Here is a 23,934-nt window from a genome sequence, read left to right as displayed (position 1 = left end):
CAGGTGAGCCGCCAGCCAACTCGGCTCCGAGCCGCACACACTCCGTCTAGTTCGGCACCCCGCCCGCCTGGCTCTCTTGCCATGCGCACGACCCAGGTGACTCTCTGAAAACCCGGTTTGCCGTTGAGCTGCACTAGCTCGTGGTTCATTTTTCTCCTCTGTGTGTTGTTCACGCGGAATTCGGCCTAACGCAGTAAGACCTCTCCGAACGAACTACGTGTGCTTGCAGAACCTCCTCCTCCTGTGACCTGTTGCTAATGAAACTCAGTAATAAAAAAAAGGTATTTTGTAGGTTTAATCACTGATTGTGTTATAGTATTTTAGAGCGGGTTAAAGTTTGGCTTTACAACTTCTATATTATTAGAACACAATATCTTGCCTCTTGTATACGTTTGATGGGTACATAACCTTAACGAATTAAAAACAACCAGCAAAACAAACCTTCCACTTTAACGTTCCCAGATCTTTTATGGCCCCTATTGTAAGTTTCTGCTCGCACCTAGTAGTCTGAAGGCTTGAATGGAGAGAGCACCCAAACCTCTTTTTACTCCTTCACCCACGGATTCGATCTGACTACCTTTGAATTGCAAGTCCAGCCGCCGACAAGCGACTCTACCGGAGCAGGTTTGGTTTGGTGTGTTGTTTGTTCGTATACCAGGGAGACGACTTCTACGTCTGGAATGACTCCACGGCCTAACAACAACTAAGGGCGAAGACCAACGTTTTACTCCCCATCCGAATGGAAAGCATTAGAAGAAGAGAAACGAACCCTGATCATCCGCTTACAACGCGAACCGCGTAACCATTCGACCACGCCTGCACCCAAGCGAATTCCCAAATACCCTAAAATTTCCTGTTACTTTTCAATCGTTTCAACTAAATGACTAAACTAAACTAACTAAAATGATCCCTAATGGCACTCTGAACTTCCTTAAAAGTCCTTGTAGTTTGTACCTTGAATTCCTAACTTTAGCCGTAACTGTTACTTACGACAATGTTACAATGTTGACGAATAATAAATATTTCTAACTTCTTCTTTCGATGATCATACACAAGCCTGCAGCCTAAATATTAACAAGCCATCTATACGCTAGGCAGAGTGAAAATCCAGAAGCCCCTCATCATCATGCTTCCGTGTAATTATCCGCAAGCCATCTCTCCCCCAGGCATGAGTGGACAATCACAAGCCACTTCTTCCCCAGGTCTTACAGCAGATATTCACGAGCCATCTCTCCGCCAGGCATGAGTGAACATCCACCAGCCTCCTCTTCACCAGGCTTCCATGTAATCATCCTCAAGCCATCTCTCCACCAGGCATGAGTGGACAATCACAAGGCTCTTCTCCCACAGGCCTTACAGCAGATATTCACGAGCCATCTCTCCGCCAGGCATGGTGAACATCCACCAGCCTCCTCTTCACCAGGCTTCCATGTAATCATCCACAAGCCATCTCTCCACCAGGCATGAGTGGACAATCACAAGCCTCTTCTTCCCAGGACTTACAGCAGATATTCACGAGCCATCTCTCCGCCAGGCATGAGTGAACATCCACCAGCCTCCTCTTCACCAGGCTTCCATGTAATCATCCATAAGCCATCTCTCCACCAGGCGAGTGGACAATCACAAGCCTCTTCTTCCCCAGGTCTTACAGCAGATATTCACGAGCCATCTCTCCGCCAGGCATGAGTGAACATCCACCAGCCTCCTCTTCACTAGGCTTCCATGTAATCATCCACAAGCCATCTCTCCACCAGGCACGAGTGGACAATCACAAGCCTCTTCTTCCCCAGGTCTTACAGCAGATATTCACGAGCCATCTCTCCGCCAGGCATGAGTGAACATCCACCAGCCTCCTCTTCATCAGGCTTCCATGTAATCATTCACAAGCCATCTCTCCACCAGGCATGAGTGGACAATCACAAGGCTCTTCTCCCACAGGCTTTACAGCATATATTCACGAGCCATCTCTCCGATCAGAAGTGCGGTGCTTCGGTGGACGCGCAGTCCTGTTTTTTCGTGATAATTTTCGTCTCTTTTGTGTCGCTCTTTGTGTGCATGGGGTGATTGGGCATAATAATTGAATAATGCCATCAGAAGTGCGGTGCTTCGGTGGACGCGCAGTCCTGTTTTTTCGTGATAATTTTCGTCTCTTTTGTGTCGCTCTTTGTGTGCATGGGGTGATTGGGCATAATAATTGAATAATGCCATCAGAAGTGCGGTGCTTCGGTGGACGCGCAGTCCTGTTTTTTCGTGATAATTTTCGTCTCTTTTGTGTCGCTCTTTGTGTGCATGAGGTGATTGGGCATAATAATTGAATAATGCCATCAGAAGTGCGGTGCTTCGGTGGACGCGCAGTCCTGTTTTTTCGTGATAATTTTCGTCTCTTTTGTGTCGCTCTTTGTGTGCATGAGGTGATTGGGCATAATAATTGAATAATGCCATCAGAAGTGCGGTGCTTCGGTGGACGCGCAGTCCTGTTTTTTCGTGATAATTTTCGTCTCTTTTGTGTCGCTCTTTGTGTGCATGAGGTGATTGGGCATAATAATTGAATAATGCCATCAGAAGTGCGGTGCTTCGGTGGACGCGCAGTCCTGTTTTTTCGTGATAATTTTCGTCTCTTTTGTGTCGCTCTTTGTGTGCATGAGGTGATTGGGCATAATAATTGAATAATGCCATCAGAAGTGCGGTGCTTCGATGGACGCGCAGTCCTGTTTTTCGTGATAATTTTCGTCTCTTTTGTGTCGCTCTTTGTGTGCATGGGGTGATTGGGCATAATAATTGAATAATGCCATCAGAAGTGCGGTGCTTCGGTGGACGCGCAGTCCTGTTTTTCGTGATAATTTTCGTCTCTTTTGTGTCGCTCTTTGTGTGCATGAGGTGATTGGGCATAATAATTGAATAATGCCATCAGAAGTGCGGTGCTTCGGTGGACGCGCAGCCCTGTTTTTCGTGATAATTTTCGTCTCTTTTGTGTCGCTCTTTGTGCATGAGGTGATTGGGCATAATAATTGAATAATGCCATCAGAAGTGCGGTGCTTCGGTGGACGCGCAGTCCTGTTTTTCGTGATAATTTTCGTCTCTTTTGTGTCGCTCTTTGTGTGCATGAGGTGATTGGGCATAATAATTGAATAATGCCATCAAGTGCGGTGCTTCGGTGGACGCGCAGTCCTGTTTTTCGTGATAATTTTCGTCTCTTTTCTGTTGCTTTTTATGTGCATGGGGTGATTGGTTTTATGTGAGTAGGTTTTATGTGATTAGGTTTTATTTTTATGTTATTTTCTTTCTCTCCATTTCCTCAGTTTGATTTGCGATGCCTTTCCGTCGGGTCGTGTTTTTTCGCGTTCGTCGTCGGTGTGTTTTTCGTTTTTTTTTGCGTGCGTGTATGTGTGTAAAAGTGCGGCTGGTTCTGGTTGTCATCGATGACAATTGAGCCAGTCTTATTTGCGATGCCTTTCGGTCGGGTCGCAGGGTTTTTCGCGTTCGTCGTCGGTGTGCAATAACAACAAAACCTTATCATACCATTTCAGCTCGATAAACATCGTAACTCGTCGTTCGCTTCGTTAATCAGTACCCCACTAAACATGAATCATGTAAAACTCGTAAAAACATCTCAATTAAAAAGTCAGACTGTTAAATTCTTCATCATTTAATTACAAATAATTTTGGTTCTATCTTTCCACAGCCGGCTGTCTAAGATAAATCCATTTCAATTAAAGTTAACAGCCGATTAACGGGAAATGACTCATCCGCAGCATCCGATTGCTTGCCTTGAGATTAAAACATAATACCTTTCAACAAACACTATGATTTTGGGTCGCATCATCATCTTCTATGATGAATCCTGACCAAACACCCTATCCTACTAACAAATTTTCAGGTTCCTGGCGCTTGTGGGGTGTAAGCACAGAGTAAATCAGCTGCCCTAGTAGCAACCTGCGCTAACTAACATTCCCGTCCCTTAAAATCGAGATCTACAAACTGACATGGCGGGCGCCGTTGGTGGCCAATGACTGTTACCTATTCGCAACTGATCTAGCTTAAGCAATCATGGTGTTTTATCTTTTCAGCGCATTCATACATGCTGTTGATAAGGGAAACACCACTAGATCGTCGAAGCATATAATCAGTAGTGCTGAAAGGATATTACGGTTCTGTTCAGCAACGGAGGGGCAACCATGGGTGATCTCTCATGCTCATGCTCATGCTATATTCACGAGCCATCTCTCCGCCAGGCATGCGCGAACATCTACAAGCCTCCTCACCGGTACTAAGCCCCCTCACCGGCACTTAGCCACCCATCGGCACTAAGTCATCCCACGGCACTAAGCCAACCTCCGGCACTAAGCCCCCTCACCGGCACTTAGCCACCCATCGGCACTAAGTCATCCCACGGCACTAAGCCAACCTCCGGCACTAAGCCACCCACCGGCACTAAGCCATCCTATCGGCACTAAGCCATCCCATTGGCACTAAGCCATCCCACCGGCACTAAGCCAACCTCCGGCACTAAGCCACCCACCGGCACTAAGCCATCCTATCGGCACTAAGTCATCCCACGGCACTAAGCCAACCTCCGGCACTAAGCCACCCACCGGCACTAAGCCATCCTATCGGCACTAAGCCATCCCATTGGCACTAAGCCATCCTATCGGCACTAAGCCATCCCACCGGCACTAAGCCATCCCACCGGCACTAAGCCATCCCACCGGCACTAAGCCAACCTCCGGCACTAAGCCACCCACCGGCACTAAGCCATCGGCACTAAGCCATCCCACCGGCACAGCCATCCCACCGGCACTAAGCCATCCCGGCACTAAGCCATCCTCACTTTTCAGGTTTAAATCACCCGAATACTACACCACTCCAAAACAAGGACCACAACGTGTTTCAAACGCAAAATAATTATGCCTTCCTCTTAGAATTTTCACATATGTTACGTTCGTTCAAGTTTGCACCGGTTACTGTCAAATCGTTTACATAATATTATTTGATCGAACTAGAATTGAATGTCGAACTAAGTGCAGCGCCCGTGCTAAACCAACTTCTAAACAAATGCACCAGTAGAAACATTTTCTATCTGAAACCACCGGCCAACTACCAAATGTTCCCCAGAAATAAACTAAAGTATCTGCGCAACTTGTCAACCTGCCTGGCAGCCTATTCAAATAACCTACAGCCCAGTCACGAAATATTCTAGTTGAGCTGGTTCTGCCAGAATCCTGCTAGAACGTCGCGACTGGGAGGCCGTTTGTTATTGTTACCCAAAACTAGGTACAAAAGCTTACATTCCAGCAGAGCCTAACTGACACTCAATGACCGTGCAACCACGTAAACAAACGCACATTTTGTTTTATTTTTTTTCGTTGAGCTACATTCGCTCCCTTGTTCACACATACAGACCTACATACAGATTTACACATACAGGACCTTTCACAATCTCCAAAATACAAGGCACACATACTTACAAACGGTTGGTTTGATACTTCCTCTTCCTCCGCCTTTTCACACCAAAAAGTTACCTTTCTTTAGGATTCCCTGAGACACTTCCACTTGCACTTTCACTACATTTTTCTCCTCGTCGCCAATGTAGACATTTGGCCCAGAGGGAAGACACGGATCAATAAATAAAAGACATTACTGGCGGCTAATAATTATCTTTATTGCCGCCACCACTAGCGTGCCTGACCGCGTTACACTCTGATATCGACTCCCCCATTCTTCTCATCTCTCGATGTCAACCATAGTTGATCTGTCAGCCAGTGTTGACCAGGGTTAGATTCCTACAAAAGGACCTTTTAAAAAAACTCTAGAATTCTTCTTTTAGAAATTCCTTACTGTATATATGTATCCCTTTTCCAAAGGCTTTCTAAAACTTGTGAAAACATTTGAACATTTTAATTAACAAATCTAGAATTTTTTTAAAGGTCCTATAAACTATTGTGTTTTACATGTTATAGGACCTTTTCAATAAAAAAAACTCTGGAAAAGAGTTCGTGAAAACACTAAGAACGATATTATTCGTAAAAGCAAACTTGACATTTCGTAAACTTTTAAACGTTTATCAAAAAAAAAAGAAGAACATAATGATTTGATTCAAATCACAGTTTATTTTATGAATACTTTTAAACGTGAAAGTCATTAGCACTCTGATAGCATTTTGTGAAATTTGTTAGCTGTAAAAACAACACAGTTTTATATTTTTAATTCTCATTTTTTTTAAATTTAATTTATCTAAATAATTAATTGACAGTTTTTGTTATACCATGGTGTCACAACGGCAAAGTGTACGGATTTTTGCTCAGCAAGAGTTGGTAGCCTTATTCATAACCAATATGGCTGAGAACGTGGCTCATCCTGAGGTGTTTGAAGAGTTGAGTTCTGATCACTATCCAGTGGTTGTGGAGGTTGGAGCAGCGGCAACCAACCCGGAAAGATTACCACAACGTTGACTGGCAGCAGTTTCAGGAAGTGGTCGACAGCAACATAGACTATGATCAACAACCGGAAACTTCTACCGATATTGATCGTTCGCTGGAGGTGATCCAGCAGGCTATCAACCAAGCAGAGGCTGCCAACGTTCGGGAGGTTCCTGTTAATTTTAAGGTAACTGATATTGAATTAGATACTAAACACTTGATTAGACTTAGGAATGTTTATAGGAGACAATATCAACGGACTGGGGGCTATGAAAAAAGATTTCAGTGAACAATTTGAACAAAATCATACACCCAGAACTGGACATCGGCATACGAGAGGGTAAATAGCACGATTCGGTAGTAAAATGGTACTGTGTGCGGACTGAGAAAATAAATCCCGACACTACCGAGAGTACTTTACTCATGGGTTCATCTTCAAAAAAAAGTTTATCTATCAAAAAAAAAAGTATTGGTACCGAAACTCGAACCCAAGACCTTCGGCATATTGAACCGTGCCTTTGCTGTTTGGGCTGACATGGTTCGGTGACTAAGTGGCGGTCATTTGTCCATACAAGCCACTCAATACGATGAACTGTTCCAATGAACAAATGAACACGCGACAGGACTATACTCTCGCAAAATAGCACTTTCCTCACGTTTCTTCTCGTGAGGACTATCCCCTTGTTCTTAAACTTTGGGTGTACAAGACCGACTTGACAATATCAGAAATCAAGAATTTTCAAAACATGTATGCCAGCTTGGGAATTATTCAAAACCATTTTGGAAACTTTCAAAAGTTCTTAAAAACAAACCAAAGCCTATTCCTCCTCTTATTGTTGAGGATTCTCCTTTGATTACATCCGAGGAAAAGGCAAATGCACTTAGGCTTCATTTTGTTAGTTCTCATAATCTTGGCGCTTCCATGACCAGTCGTAAAGAAACATCAGTTGCCAATAGTATTTCAACAATCAATGACTCTACCTTTGAATTTCCTGCAGATTCCCATGCATGTTACTGGTGAGGAAGTAAGGGACATAATACTGCTCGTCAGCTTACGAGAGTAACCAAAATCATCAAGCAGAACAAGCTTGAGTCTAAATCAACTGCTATGGCTTTGTTGGATGTTGAGAAGGCTTTTGACAATGTTTGGCATGATGGTTTGATACATAAACTGTATTTATACGGTTTTCCAATGTATCTTATCAAAATTATCCAGCACTATCTTTCGGAGAGATCGTTCAGGGTTTTTCTGAATGGGATTGCTTCTGGATTATTCAACATTGATGCTGGGGTTCCCCAAGGAAGTATTCTTGGCCCACTTCTGTACAATATTTTTACATCTGATTTGCCTACTCTTCCTGGTAATGGTGTGTTGTCACTTTTTGCTGATGATACTGCCGTTATTTATAAGGTTAAAATAACCAGATATTTAGATGGCCGTCTTCAGAATGGTCTTGACGTTCTTTCCGAATACTTTGGCGACTGGAAAATTCGCATAAATGCAGCCAAAACTCAAACCATCATTTTTCCTCTTTCCAAATCGGCCAGATTTGCACCAAAGGATGATGTTTTGGTAAAAATGAATGATATTTCGATACCCTGGTCAAAGGAAGTTGTCTACTTAGGTCTCATACTTGACTCGAAACTTTTGTTTCGGCAGCATGTAGACAAAATATTGAATAAGTGCAGTATTCTCATTAGGTGCTTGTACCCTTTAATTAACAGAAAATCAAAGCTTTCTTTGAAAAATAAGCTAGCAGTTTACAAACAAATAATTTACCCCGTTAGGGACCATCCATAAACCACGTGGACACTTTAGGGGGTGTTGAGATTTCCAAAAAGTGTCCACGTGGTTTGTGGATGTTCCCTTATTGAGTACACTCAAAATATTCCACACGTTGATGCTACCTGAAAAATCACACTCAAAAAATATTAACGTTGAGGTTACCTGAAAAGTTATGTAGTATTTTTCCACTAGAGTTTTCACGTACCTTCTACGTGATAGCTTTAGTAGAAATGAAATTTGCTTGGACCGGTCGATTCACGTTCAATCTACGTGTTTGACATGTGAAAGCTTAATGTTTCAGCTAGTGAAACCTATATGAACGTTTTAGTAAACTTTATAGGAACCTTTTAGTCCTGTGGTCTGATTTCAATTTTTTTCTTTTGTTCGAAAAAGAAGGGCGATGCACGATTTAATTTAAAATCAAAATTTTATTGAATTTTTCTGTTGCTTTTTCGTCGGTAACAAACTGATAACACGTAAAGGACTTCTTTCTCGGCCTGTCCCTACAAAGAACGCGGGTCGTGACCTTCGGCGCTGCTGTTGGCTGCCGGTGATCGCGTCACCTCAGCGATGTGCTGTCGAGTCTCTTGGCCACACGCAGAATTACCACCGGTAGCAGCGAAACCAGTTCATGGTCTTGCGTTACATCAGTCCTGTTGGCCACGAGATGGGTACTGAAATGGGAGATACATTGAGGCTCAACTAACACGAAGCTATGTTAAAAGTCTAAACCTTTACCTTAACTTTAGTCGCCAATCGACGGTTTCGCCAAACTGCGTAGGATTTACTAAAGTTGGAACACCTTTGGCGTCGACTGGCCAGGACCGACGAGAGGGTGATCGCAACCCGTTGGCCACATCCGTGGCATTTTGCACCACGGAAGCACCGGTTGGTAAGGTTCAAATTGGCCAGAATTCCAGTGGCCGCCGGAAAAAGGATGCATAGATCGGATTCTGCAAAAAAATCATTAATTATAAATATAATTATTCAAAGTTAACTTAACTTACCGTCTGTTTCATTTCGAAATAAATTTCACTAGCACAAGTCTGGCAGCAGGTCTTCACCGTACGCCATCAATTTTCATACTAAAAGTATCACGTAGAAATTTCGGCCGAATGGCACACTCGAGTCTCGTTGAAGTTACATTTCAAAACACATAGAAGCTACATGAAAAAACCTAGTGGAAAAATACTATAAGGATTTTCACGTAACTTCAACGTGAAAACATTTTTTAGCCGGTACACTTTCACATTATTTTTACGTGTGTCACGTAAAACGAGCCTAGCGAGGGGAAAATCGGGGTTACGTGATTTTTCACGTAGCATCAACGTGTGGATTATTTTGAGTGGCACGTAACAACGATTTTCCCCTCACTAGGTCTGTTTTACGTGACACACGTATAAATAATGTGAAAGTGTACTGGCAGAAAAATGTTTTCACGTTGAAGTTACGTGAAAAACCATATAGTATTTTTCCACTAGGGTTGTCTATGTAACTTTTATGTGTTTTGAAATGTAACTGCAACGTGACTCGAGTGCGCCATTCGGCCTAATATCTACGTGATTATTTTAGTGTGAAAATTGAGTGCGTCCAGTTAAGAAGTGCTGTCGGACTTGTTCCCGTAAAATTTGATTGCAATAGAACGGTAAGTTAAATTAAGCTAGAATAATAATAATAATAATAATTTAATTTTTTCTTGCAGAAGTCTATCCTTGTGAGCAGCATCTTTTTCTCCGGTGGTCACTGGAATGTAAGCCCCGTGTTTTACATTAGTGGCCGGTGTAACCGTGGTGTTTGACACCACCGAAAATATCACGGACGTGGTCAGTTCATGTATGCGGTCGTGTTCGGGTTGAACCTTTTCGTTGCGAAACGGGTTCCCGTGCGACCATGATGGCCAGTGGAATCAGCTAGCTTCGACCGAACTTCCTCCTGCTAGGCCACATTAGCGACGTGGCCAAACGCAACGCAGGCGAACTGGAGCAGCACACAAACGTAGTTCCCTGGACATGTATTTATCGGTGGCGATTTTGCACCTGGCTAAGGGACTCAACTACGAGATCACGATTGTTATCCGAGCATTCGTTGGTGAAGGTTGTCTGAATCAACATGACTCGTCGCGTCCCGGCGCAAAACGCCGGCAATATTGCCCTACCTGCGGCTCAAGCAGGCAAAAAGTGGGAATTTCCAAAGGAAGGTTGAGGCCTCAACTGATGGCCAAAAACCGGGATTTCCAAAAGGAAGGTGCTTTTGGAAGTGACATCGAACAGCAAAAAGACGAAAAAGAGCGACGGTACTGTACCGATGGATGAGGAGGAGGAGAACTCTTCGTCGCACGAGGAGCAGCTATTGAAGAACAACAAGTTCGCTGGACTGCCTGACGAGGACCAGGTAGCGGAAGCAAAGGAGAATGAAGTGAAACAGCGAAAGGAGAAACTGCCTCCTTTTTATGTGCGGCAATCAGCAGCAACGATCGACTTTCGAGCGGGGCTGGTTGAACTCATCAAGTCTGGGAAAGTCCTAGGCAACATTCGTCTGTGTCAGGACGGATTTAAGGTGCTGGTGCAATCCAGGCAGCACTATCAACTGGTCAAGGATTACTTGACCGAAAACGAGGCGGAGTACTTTACCCATGATGTCGTCATGGATAAGCCGTACAAAATCGTCGTCAGAGGTCTGTACGACATGCCAGTGGAGGAATTAGCTGCCGAGCTAAAAGTTTTGAAACTGGATGTGTTGGCCGTGCACAAAATGAGCCGACGCAACAAAGACATCAAGTACCGTGACCAGCTCTACCTGCTGCATTTGGCTAAGGGATCGACGACGCTTCCTGAGCTGAAGGCAATCCGAGCGGTTTTCAACATTATCGTGTCGTGGGAGCGATACCGACCAGTGCATCGTGACGTCACACAATGCTTCAACTGCCTGGGTTTCGGGCACGGAGGTAAGAACTGCCACCTGAAGCGTCGTTGCGCCAAATGTGGTACCGATGCGCACATCACATCCCAGTGCATCCAAGATTCGCTGGTGAAGTGCCTCAACTGCAACGGTGAGCACTCGTCAACCGACCGAAAGTGCCCCAAGAGAGCTGAGTTCGTGAAAATTCGGCAGCAAGCATCGACGAAGAATCAGCCTCAGCGTCGTAGAACTCCTCCAGCCCTGGTGGAGCAAAATTTTCCACCTCTTCAACCGCGACGCCAGGTCCCGAACTTGGCACCGTTGCCGTTGGATCCCAGGAAGAGAGCTGAGATGAATCATCCACGGCCGGGTTCCAGCCAGGAGCCGAGACCGCCACCACCGGGCTTCAGCCAGGAGCCAAGACCAACCCAAGAACCAGCAGTTGAGGAAAATGGTAATGATCTTTACACCTCAACCGAACTCCTCAATATTTTCAAACAGATGTCCGCTGCACTGCGTGGATGCAAAACCAAGACCCAGCAGATTGAAGTGCTGACCTCGTTCGTCATCCAGTATGGATCGTAGGTCCCTCAAGCTGCTGAATTGGAACGCTTGCTCCATTAGGAGGAAGAATTTAGAGCTGGTGGATTTTCTTCGCGAGAAGGAGATCGACGTAGCTGCCATCACGGAAACTCATCTGAAGCCCGGTGAAAAAGTTTATCTGCAAAACTACAAGATCGCGACGCAGCTCGATAGGACCACCTCTGGAGGAGGAGGTGTGCTTGTCGCTGTTCATCGTGATCTCAAGCCACGCCGGCTGCCACACTTTAAGCTGGACATCATCGAGGCCGTTGGGTGGAAATTCCCACTTCGGTTGGCCCAGTACTCTTCATTGCTGCATACTGCCCACGTCAGGTGAATGCCAGAGATGGTTCAGCAGCAAAACTGAAGAGCGATATCCAGAAGCTGACACGGCGGAGCGCAAAGTACATCATCGCTGGTGACCTCAACGCGAAGCATGAAGTTTGGGGCAACAGCAGGAGGAATCGGAACGGAGTGATTCTGCACAACGATCTGCAAAACGGATACTACAACGTTGTGAGTCCGGATCGTCCAACGAGGGTGGCTCGGTCTGGGAATCACTCAATCATCGACTTCTTCATTACCAATATGGCTGAGAACGTGGCTCATCCTGAGGTGTTTGAAGAGTTGAGTTCTGATCACTATCCGGTGGTTGTGGAGGTTGGAGCTTCCGTTACTCCGCAGCGGCAACCAACCCGGAAAGATTACCACAACGTTGACTGGCAGCAGTTTCAGCAAGTGGTCGACAGCAACATCGACTATGATCAACACCCGGAAACTTCTGCCGATATTGATCGTTCGCTGGAGGTGATCCAGCAGGCTATCAACCAAGCAGAGGCTGCCAACGTTCGGGAGGTTCCTGTTAATTTTAAGGTAACTGATATTGACGTAGATACTAAACACTTGATTAGACTTAGGAATGTTTATAGGAGACAATATCAACGGACTGGGGACTATGACAAAAGATTTCAGTGAACAATTTGAACAAAATCATACAAGACCGACTTGACAATATCAGAAATCAAGAATTTTCAAAACATGTAAGCCAGCTTGGGAATTATTCAAAACCATTTTGGAAACTTTCAAAAGTTCTTAAAAACAAACCAAAGCCTATTCCTCCTCTTATTGTTGAGGATTCTCCTTTGATTACATCCGAGGAAAAGGCAAATGCACTTGGGCTTCATTTTGTTAGTTCACATAATCTTGGCGCTTCCATGACCAGCCGTAAAGAAACATCAGTTGCCAATAGTATTTCAACAATCAATGACTCTACCTTTGAATTTCCTGCAGATTCCCATGTTTCTGGTGAGGAAGTCAAAGTTGCAGTTAAACAAATGAAAAATATGAAAGCTCCAGGCTTTGATAACATTTTAATCTAGTGTTGAAAAAACAGAGTGATCAGTTCTTTCAACATCTAGCCAATATTTTCAATAAATGTTTGCAACTTGGTTACTTCCCCACCAATTGGAAGCTGGGCAAAGTCATACCAATTTTGAAGCCTCAAAAGATCCAACATCGCCAACAAGTTATCGTCCCATTAGTCTTTTGAGTAGTCTGTCCAAACTCTTTGAGAAGGTCATCTATTCAAGGCTTTTGGATTTTACCAACGATAATAATATAATTTTGAATGAGCAGTTTGGCTTCCGAAAGGGACATAATACTGCTCATCAGCTTACGAGAGTAACTAAAATCATCAAGCAGAACAAGCTTGAGTCTAAATCAACTGCTATGGCTTTGTTGGATGTTGAGAAGGCTTTTGACAATGTTTGGCATGATGGTTTGATACATAAACTGTATTTATACGGTTTTCCAATGTATCTTATCAAAATTATCCAGCACTATCTTTCGGAGAGATCGTTCAAGGTTTTTCTGAATGGGATTGCTTCTGGATTATTCAACATTGATGCTGGGGTTCCCCAAGGAAGTATTCTTGGCCCACTTCTGTACAATATTTTTACATCTGATTTGCCTACTCTTCCTGGTAATGGTGTGTTGTCACTTTTTGCTGATGACACTGCCGTTATTTATAAGGGTAAAATAACCAGATATTTAGTTGGCCGTCTTCAGAAGGGTCTTGACGTTCTTTCCGAATACTTTGGCGACTGGAAAATTCGCATAAATGCAGCCAAAACTCAAACCATCATTTTTCCACTTTCCAAATCGGCCAGATTTGTCCCAAAGGATGATGTTTTGATTAAAATGAATGATGTTTCGATACCCTGGTCAAAGGAAGTTGTCTATTTAGGTCTCATACTTGACTCGAAACTTTTGTTTCGGCAGCATGTAGATAAAATATTGAACAAGTGCAGCATTCTCATCAGGTGTTTGTATCCTTTAATTAACAGAAAATCAAAGCTATCTTTGAAAAATAAGTTAGCAGTTTACAAACAAATAATTTACCCCGTTATTGAGTATGCAGTACCTGTTTGGGAGTGTTGCGCTAGAACTCATAAATTGAAGCTCCAGCGTGTCCAAAACAAGGTACTCAAAATGGTTTTGAATGTTCCTGGCTGGACAAGATCAAGTGAGGTTCATGAATTAGCAGAAGTTAAAATGTTGGATCAGAAGATTCAAGAAAAATGTTTGAAATTCAGGGAAAAATGTGCTATATCTGAATACCCCTTGATTCAAGGATTGGTTTAGTTTATGGTAAGATTAAGTTAGTTTTAGGTTAGGTTATGTTTTCTTAACATTTTTTTTTCCTCATTGTACCTAGTGTTACAAAAATGATAAATCATATACTTTTAAAGTTATAAAAATGAACAGTGTTTAAATCACGAAAAGCAAACTAAAGCTGAAGAGCCACAGCTGACCACTTATTATGTAAACCAAATGTAATTATTATAAGAAAGATTCAATAAAGTATATTTAATTCAAAATACTACGAGATCACGGTTAAGCACATAGCGCATTGTTGATCGCTGGTGCACAACGATAGGAGCGTCGACATGGCGGAAGGTCACCCGAGATCTTTTTGAATTAGCAAACGGTGAAATCACCCCGAAGAAATTTATTAGTTAATAAAGGAATGAGTTTCAGCAATTACTCTTTATTTATTATTATTTCTATTCGAAAAAATATTATTAAAAACTACAACCATAAAAATCATATAATGTTTACTACAGCAAGCCTGTAGAATTCATCAATCGATTCATATAGCTTCTACGTGTGAAACACGTAGAAACAACGTGAAATGATCTAGCCAAGCATATTCCGTTTCTACTAGAGTCACCTCGTAGAAGTTACGTGAAAAGTTTAGTGGAAAAATACCACATAGCTTTTCACGTAACTTCAACGTGAATATTTTTTTGAGTGTATGCAGTACCTGTTTGGGAGTGTTGCGCTAGAACTCATAAATTGAAGCTCCAGCGTGTCCAAAACAAGGTACTCAAAATGGTTTTGAATGTTCCTGGCTGGACAAGATCAAGTGAGGTTCATGAGTTAGCAGAAGTAAAAATGTTGGATCAGAAGATTCAAGAAAAATGTTTGAAATTCAGGGAAAAATGTGCTATTTCTGAAGACCCCTTGATTCAAGGATTGGTTTAGTTTATTGTAAGTTTAAGTTAATTTTAGGTTAGGTTATTTTTTCTTAACTTTTTTTTCCTCATTGTACCTTTTGTTACAAAAATGATAAGTCATATACTTTTAAAGTTATAATAATGAACAGTGTTTAAATCACGAAAAGCAAACTTAAGCTGAAGAGCCACAGCTGACCACTTATTATGTAAACCAAATGTTATTATTATATGAAAGATTCAATAAAGTATATTTAATTAAAAAAAAGGTATGTGTTTTTCGAAAAGAAAATTAAATTTTCTGAATTCTACAATTTTTGATTAAATTCATATCCTCCATGTTAGATTTTCGTCTGCCAGATTGTTTTCCAGATTTTTGATCGATACTTTGCCAGATTTTTCAAATTTGTATGCTGGTAACCCTGGTTATTAATGATTTTTATTTGTAAGGCGTTTTGACCACCTGGAAAGTCAAGTCGCGAGATGGCACAAACATAAGAGAAAATATTTGGCATAGAATGAAAGCAATACTTTTTTTCTAATGTTGATACCACCGCGCGCTTTAGACTTTTCAGTTTTTGTTAAAAAAAATCTGGATACAGTGGATTAACAAAAAAAAAAAAAAGAACTACGCAAAATACTACTTACTTCAATTTGGGCAATTCACAGAATACCCATTCCGAGACATCTTCGATGCGTACTTCACGGTGTTTCACACTAAGATCGCTCTTATTACCTACAATTACTATAGGAATATCTTGGTAATCGGCTCGTTGCTCGCGAATCTCCTCAAAGCACTGCTTAACACAACCCAAACTTGGCTCGGAAGTGGTCGAGTACACCAGCAAAAAAGCATGTGCGGTAGCGATGGAAAGTCGTCTCATTGCCGGAAACTGCATGTCCCCAGATGTATCCAGAACGTCAACCTTTTGTGCGAAATGAGTTTTATATTATATTCACAGTAAAAAATAGTGGTAATATGGTTTTATGTCTCAAAAATGTGTAATTTTACCGCTAAAAATGTTTAAATTTAGCTCCATTTCAGTAGAATGTCACTTTTTTAGTCTAAATTGAGATAATCTTACATCATAAAAGAGAAAATATTAAATTGTAAACCTTCCAAAAATACACAGATTTTATTAAATTTATAAAAAAAAGGAATCGACATAACACTTTATAATGTGGCCCTCTTAAACCTTGCGGTTTCGTCTACGGATCCACAGGCGTGTATCGTTCTTTCGCGACAATACTCCTCCCGGGTCTCCTAAGTGTGAAGGTATGGCACGGGGAGAGGGCACCGAATACCTATATTAACACTTAGTTTATTTTGCGTCCGCCTCGAGATTCGAACCGGCGACCTCTGGATTGTGAGTCCAGTGCGCCCAATTGATCCACACAGGCACACATGACGAATCAGCGTCCAATTTCCTTTAAAAATAGTTGTCGAGCTTTGCTCCATCATTTTTTGTTTCCGAGATATGGCCATCTTAAAAAAAAATTGAAAAAAATGACGAAAATCGCAAAACTTTGGAGCGGTGTTAGAAATGAAGGGGCGCACAGTGGGCGGAAACCCACCTCTAATCCCATTAAATTGAAGCCGCTGTTTTTTTCTTCTGAAAAATAGTTTTTCATATGTAAAAAATCTCAGAAATCGATTGGCGCATAGCAAACCCACCGGAAATGACGGGAAAGGGTCCATTTTGCCCCATTTGTCCTAATAATTGGAATTTTCTGGATTTTAACTCTACTAGTTATCCTTATTAACACTTATAGGATATCTTTATGCTTATTTTGATGTAAAATTAGCAGCAGAATACAATGGTGATATTTTGCAATCATTTGGAGTGACCCGTTATGCCCTATGGGCCCTTTTTATGATTTTGGGTTATTTTACTCTTTTTTATAGCATTTTGCGTAGGAATTTCGTGAACTTATTTCTACAATGCGTGCATAATCGGCACAAGAATCAAATAACGCTGATTTAGAAACATTTATAATAACCCGTTTTACCCCATGGGCCATTTCTCCTATTTTTCCTAAAAAAAATTATTTATAAGTGTTTGGGTATAATTTTAATAAACTAATCACTGTTATATGCATAAAATGGCATTCTAATGGAAAGATACTGTTATACAGTTATTTGATATTTCCTATTTTGCCCTATGCCCCCATTTTAAAATATCTCATGTAATTTGATTTGTTTTTTGAAGCAATTTGCAAAATATGGTGATAAATGAATTTCTTTGTAATGCGTAAGATGACCAAGTAAATTAAATATTTTTATTTTGGAGTTATTTGAAATAGTCCATTTTACCCTATTTGCCCTCTCATGTTTTAGGCAATTTTGCTCCTTTTAGAAACGTTTTGCGTGCAATACTTATCGAATAATGACAATAATCTTGTGTTTTATGGACAGAAGAAAATAACAACAGGTATTTTGGGATTATTTCGAACTGCAAACAATCAGTCCTGCTCGTTCCCAATGTTGACATCAACAGCGTAACAAAAACAAACAGTATGTTACTGATTGATCTTGGTGAAAAATAAATAAATACTAGAAATTTAATTCAACAACTCCTTAAAAAAAAGAAAGCCGTGATAGAATAAAATCTTTATTTATTGATCTTTATAATTTTAGTAGATCAATTCAACCGACCTATTTCTCATGCTTTAAAAAAAATTGTATTATAGTGATCACAGCAATTCAATAGACACAATTCTAAGTAAATAAAAACAATATAATGTTTATGTTGTTCTTTATAAGTTTGAACAATTTTGGTAGTCTTTCAATTATTAGAACCTTAATTTCAACGAAAAACTAAGGAATTAAAAAAAAATCAGTCAATTTTGATTATTTCAAACTGAGCAAAGCATAATTTAACCTATTTGGTAAATTCTATGAAAAATTATTTTGAATCGCTTAGTTTGATTCGCTATTATCTGATTATTGAAATATATTATTATAACTATTGATTAATTATTTGGCCTTACTTTTCTACAGAAATGATGTCACTAATTGTAGGAATTCTCAAAACCATGTACAAGTTAACTTAACACCACTGTAGTCAATATCGAAGGAAAAGATGTATTAGGTTATAGGAACAAATGATCAAAGTATACTGTTTGAACAGCTCATCGGAGTAAAGAAGTAAAAAGATTTTTGATAATTGAATTTGAAGTTTACCTAAATGTCTTGGTGTAGTACTTATTTGAAATGTTTAAATATACTTAAAAATTGTTTGCAAAAGATTCCACAAGATTTTTGCCTTCCTCACCACAATGAAGAGGCTATAAAATCACTCGAAAAATGAACTTCTTTATTCGACCTCGTAGACCCACCTTCACGTATACCTATCGACTCAGAATCAAATTCTGAACAAATGTCTGTGCGTGTGTCTGGATGTGAGTCCGTCCACCGAAAAATATGCACACGATTATCTCCGGACTAGCTGAACCGATTTGGACCGTTTTGGTCACATTCGATCCGTCTTGGGGTCCCACAAGACCCTAGTTAATATTATGAAGTTTAGAAAAGTACTTCAAAAGTTATGCTAAAAAACGACTTGGCCAAAGTTTGAAATATTGTAAAAAAGGGTGGTTTTTGTAAGAAACCCCGTTTTACTACATATTGTTAGAAAGGTATTAGAAAGACCTTTCCAACGCGTTCAAAAGATTGAAGATCTGACAACCCCATCAAAAGTTATGAGCGCTTAAGTTTTTTATACACTTTTTTGAGGCCGGATCTCAAATATTTTGATGAAAAAATTGTTCGGGTCTATCATGCGACTCATCGTTGGATAAGTAATCAAAAAACCATTCCAACAAGCCCAAAAGATTGAAGATCTGACAACCCTATTAGTACTTTAGTGTTTTTAATGAAGTTTTTTTGAGGCCAGATCTCAGATATTTTGATAAATATATGCGAGGAAGGCACCAACCACCTAAAGGTGGATTAAGTAACGTTTTACTTATTAATTTGTTTTTCTTTGTTTTTTATTCATACATAAATTTCTTTTTAGTAAAAATTGTTTTTCTCATTGTTTTTGAATATTTTCGGATGATAGGGGAAATATACCCATTTTAATCACTCTAAGCCATACGACCAATTCTCATCACTTTTGCCGGTTTCCGCTATTAAGAGCGAGTTTTTCACCAATGTGTAACAGGTCGTATCGAGGTGCTCCGATTTGGATGAAACTTTCAGCGTTTGTTTGTCTATGTATGAGATGAACTCATGTCAAATATGAGCCCTCTACGACAAAGGGAAGTGTGGTAAAACGGGCTTCGAAGTTTGAGGTCAAAAAAACATAAAAAATCTTAAAATTGCTCGCATTTCCGTAAAACTTCATCAATTCCAACTCTCTTAGATGCATTCGAAAGGTCTTTTGAAGCACTTCAAAATGTGGATTGTGTCACGTTCCCCAGAAAACCATTCCCCCGAATACCATTCCCCAGAAATCAATTCCCCAGAATGAACCGTTCCCCAGAAAACCATTCCCCAGAATGTACTATTCCCCAGAAAACCATTCCCCAGAATGTACCGTTCCCCAGAAATCTTTATCGTGGTGATTATAAATATTTCAAAAATTTCAAAAAAAAATCCAGAATTTTCAAAATTTCTGAATGTTTTCAAAATTTTTAAAATTTTCCAAATTTTCCAAATTCCCAAAATTTCCAAAATTTCCAAAATTTCCAAAATTTCCAAAATTTCCAAAATTTCCTATAATTCCAAAATTTCAAAAATTTCAAAAATTTCCAAAATTTTCAAAATTCCGCCACGTTTACTTGTGTCAGCAGTTATTACAAGGCTAGAAAGTTTTCCCTTCTTTAAAGAAAGGAAAACTTTACTGACTGATACAAGTTGAATTTTACCTTTAAAAGGAGGAGGAGAGTTTTCCTTCTTTAAGGAAGGGAAAAATTATAGCCTTGTTATTAAAACTGCTGACACGGGTTTAATTTTCCATTCTTTAAGTAAGGAAAAATACTTGACCACTTACACAACTTTTAAACTTGTTGTCACTAGTCAAGAGAGTTTTTCCTTATGGAAACAAGAAAGAATACAAGAAAAAAAACTTTAAAGCGAAAATTCAACTTCTGTTATCAGATATCACAAGTCAAGACAGTTTTCCCTTCTTTAAAGAAGGTGAAATTCAACTTGTGCCAGGAGACCTTAAAAGAAGGAAAAATTTATCTTGTAAGTCAAGAGAGTTTTCTTCTTCCAAAAATAATAAATTAAATTTTTGTCACCTTAAATCAAATTTAGAAAATTTAAATCATCATGCAAAATGAGCAATATGCCAAAGGTCCAATATGTCAAATGGAATTATACCAACGACACCCATAATCATATTTTAATTTATCAAACATTTTTCTTCTTTGCAAAACTAAAAATAGCATTCACGGAAACAAGAAATAAAAAGAAAAAGAAGGGAAAATTTCTTAGAATAATAGAACGAGTCATAAGCCGAATTAACATTTTCTGTTATTTTCTCAAGAATTGTTGTCAAAAAAAAAGGAAAATTTCTTGGCATGGATAAAATAAACTTGTCCAATTTTTATATTTTCTAAGAAATTTCAAACAAACTAAAATTTGAAACTACTTTGATTTTTCGAGAAAGAAACTTTTCTGGGGAATGGTTTTCTGGGAAATGGTACATTCTGGGGAATAGTTTTCTGGGAAATGGTACATTCTGGGGAATGGTTTTCTGGGGAACGGTTTTCTGGGGAATGGTTTTCGGGGGAATGGTTTTCTGGGGAACGTGACACAATCCAAAATGTGCCATAGACATCCAGGATTGGTTTGACTTTTTCTCTTAGCTTTTGCAAATTACTGTCAAAAATGGATTTTTTTAAAACCTTAATATCTTTTTCCAACAGCCTCCAACATCCATACTCCTATAGGTCAAAAGATAGGCAATTTCATGGACTATTAGCCTATGATAATAACTTTTTGGCCAATCGCAGTTTTTCTCATAGTTTTTCGATTTTTCTACAACAAACATTTTACAACGTTAGTTTTTGCCCTGTAGGCCTCCATAGCGGCACTTGTTGGTCTCAATTTTGTCATATTCGGAATCCTCGGACAATTTCACGTAAATTAGAAGTATTGGAGTTGTAAATTTGATTGGATAAATTGCCATTTAGAATGAATCAAAATATTTTTTTAACAATTTGTTGGGTTCGGGGTAAAACAGGTTTTCGCCTACTTGATACAGCATTTGACGTATTGATCATAGGGTAAATAAAATCTATTTCTTTTTTCTAAAATGTTTTATTTAATTATTTTTTAAATCAAAATTGCAATTCCAATACATCTAACTTACGTGAAATTGTCCGAGGATTCCGAATATGACAAAATTGAAACCAAAAAGTGCCGCTATGGAGGCCAGCAGGGTAAAAACTAACGCTGTAAATTGTTTGTTGTAGAAAAATCGAAAAACTATGAGAAAAACTGCGATTGGCCAAAAAGTTATTACCATAGGCTTATAGTCCATGAATTTGCCTATCTTTTGACCTATAGGAGTATGGGTGTTGGAGGCTGTTGGAAAAAGATATTAAGGTTTAAAAAAAATCCATTTTTGACAGTAATTGGCAAAAGCTAAGAGAAAAAGTCAAACCAATCCTGGATGTCTATGGCACATTTTGAAGTGCTTCAAAAGACCTTTCGAATGCATCTAAGAGAGTTGGAATTGATGAAGTTTTACGGAAATGCGAGCAATTTTAAGATTTTTTATGTTTTTTTGACCTCAAACTTCAAAGCCCGTTTTACCCCACTTCCCTTTGTCGTAGAGGGCTCATATTTGACATGAGTTCATCTCATACATAGACAAACAAACGCTGAAAGTTTCATCCAAATCGGAGCACCTCGATACGACCTCTAGAACAAACCGAGCAATATTTACAAATACTGCCTCAAATCAGCATTTTTAGATGTATCAACAATGGAGAGTTGTTTGCTAACTTTTGTTTGAGTTCTATTTTACTTTGATAGTCAAAAACACTTTATGAAAGTTGTAATTTATGATCAAAGTGCTGATAGGCTGATAATAGAAAAAGGATGAAAAAGAGTATAGTTCCCTCAGTTTTAAAATTGTTCGAAAAATTCCTTTTAAGATTGAGTTTTCACAATTTTGAAATATTTTGAAGAGATTATAATATATTTAATATGTTTCCTATGGTACTTTGCAGTAGAGAGTTGTGATTTTAATACATTTGCTTCATGAAAAGGATTTAATGTCAGGCATAATAATTATTTAAGAGAAATTATTTTGATCTTTGAATTTTTTATAAATTTTGTTTATCAAACACCCAAGCAATAAGAAATTGGAATAAAATACTAAAAAACATATTCGTTTTTTAACAATCAACAAGATTGTATGTCTTTAAAACAATTGTTTTTGTTTCTTTTCTTATAATCAATTCCATTAATTCTTCTTGTTAATAAAAATCCACTTGATAATCTGATGTGAAAATACATAATTTTGTTGAATTACTTTTATGTTTACATTCTTAACATTTTTAAAGTTAAATCTTTATTCATTAGTTGATTTCCCTACAAATTCATTTGAAAGTGTTGCCACTGAGCAATTCTCTACCAAAACCGGAACGGGATTTTATTTGTATTTTTTGATTTGGCTCAAACTTTGTGGGGGCCTTCCCTATGACCAAATAAGCTATTTTGTGTCATTGGTTCACCCATACAAGTCTCCATACAATTTTGGCAGCTGTCCATACAAAAATGGTATGTAAATATTCAAACAGCTGTAACTTTTGAGTGAATTTTCTGATCAATTTGGTGTCTTCGGCAAAGTTGTAGGTATTGTTGACCCGAGCAGACGGAAATAACTTGGGAAGGTCAGTTTTTTGATACTGTGAGAAGATCGAAATATGTTATTGGGATGATCGGATTAGTTGTTAAAATAACAAAAATCAATAACAAAGATTTGTTCGAAGAATAACTTAAACTGTTATTATGTTGTAATTGCAATAACAAACCAATAACACAGAAGGAATCATGAAGGAATAACAAGATTTGTTATTTTGTGCGGAGAGGTGGAGCAGCATAATAACAAAAAATGTTATTGAACTGGCATGTCTCCATAACAAAAAAAAGTTATTGTTTTGGTTTATTTGTAATTTGCAAATAAACCTGCAGTTGCCATAACTCCTCTGTACTAGTCAGGGCTGCAGAGTCGGGTACCTCCAAGCGACTTTGAATCCATACTTGAATACAACTCCGACTCTGGATGCAGGATATGACGTCAACAACGACTTCAGCTCTCCAAAAATACCCGACTTCACAGATTCGGACTCCAAGTAAAAGTTGCTGAAAATTTTCTGAATCTGATGCAGTCTCCAAGGTCTCACTCCAGCTCGAACTTCAACGTCAGCTCCGACTTCCTGGCTCTGTGAAAATAATAACAGTTTTTGTTATTCGCACTACAAAAAATCTCAATAAATAAATCAATTCCGTTAGGGAATATAACAAAATTAAAAAAAAATGAACTCTCAAAAGTTAATTTTATCGGATTAATTTTAGCTTGAAACCCCATTTCATGGTGAAATAAATGACCCCGATAAAATTGGTCAAAATTATTTCATAGTTCTAGCCAATTTTAGTAAAATCCCTTAGGAGGTATATCAAATAATAAAAAAACCAACTTTCGAAATTTCAACTTTTTGGAATAGTTTAAGTTTAAGGACCCCATTTCATGACCCTGACGAAATTGGTCAAAAT

The 23,934-nt window shown here is 39.4% G+C and overlaps 1 protein-coding gene across 2 annotated transcripts in view; it reads right to left on the bottom strand.

Annotated features, from left to right (window-relative positions):
• Window positions 1–23,934, bottom strand: part of LOC6052624 (GTP-binding protein Di-Ras2) — a 66,532-nt gene that overhangs the window by 7,087 nt on the left and 35,511 nt on the right. For both annotated transcript variants that reach the window (XM_038259470.1, XM_038259471.1), the window contains one exon: window positions 15,846–16,123. In XM_038259470.1, coding sequence (XP_038115398.1) covers window positions 15,846–16,123 — 278 coding nt within the window. The remainder of the gene's footprint in view (window positions 1–15,845; window positions 16,124–23,934) is intronic.

Source organism: Culex quinquefasciatus, chromosome 3, assembly GCF_015732765.1.
Source record: "Culex quinquefasciatus strain JHB chromosome 3, VPISU_Cqui_1.0_pri_paternal, whole genome shotgun sequence".
Classification (NCBI taxonomy): Eukaryota; Metazoa; Arthropoda; class Insecta; order Diptera; family Culicidae; genus Culex; species Culex quinquefasciatus.
The sequence above is the reverse complement of the archived record's forward strand: the minus strand, read 5'-3'. Positions and strand labels throughout refer to the sequence as shown.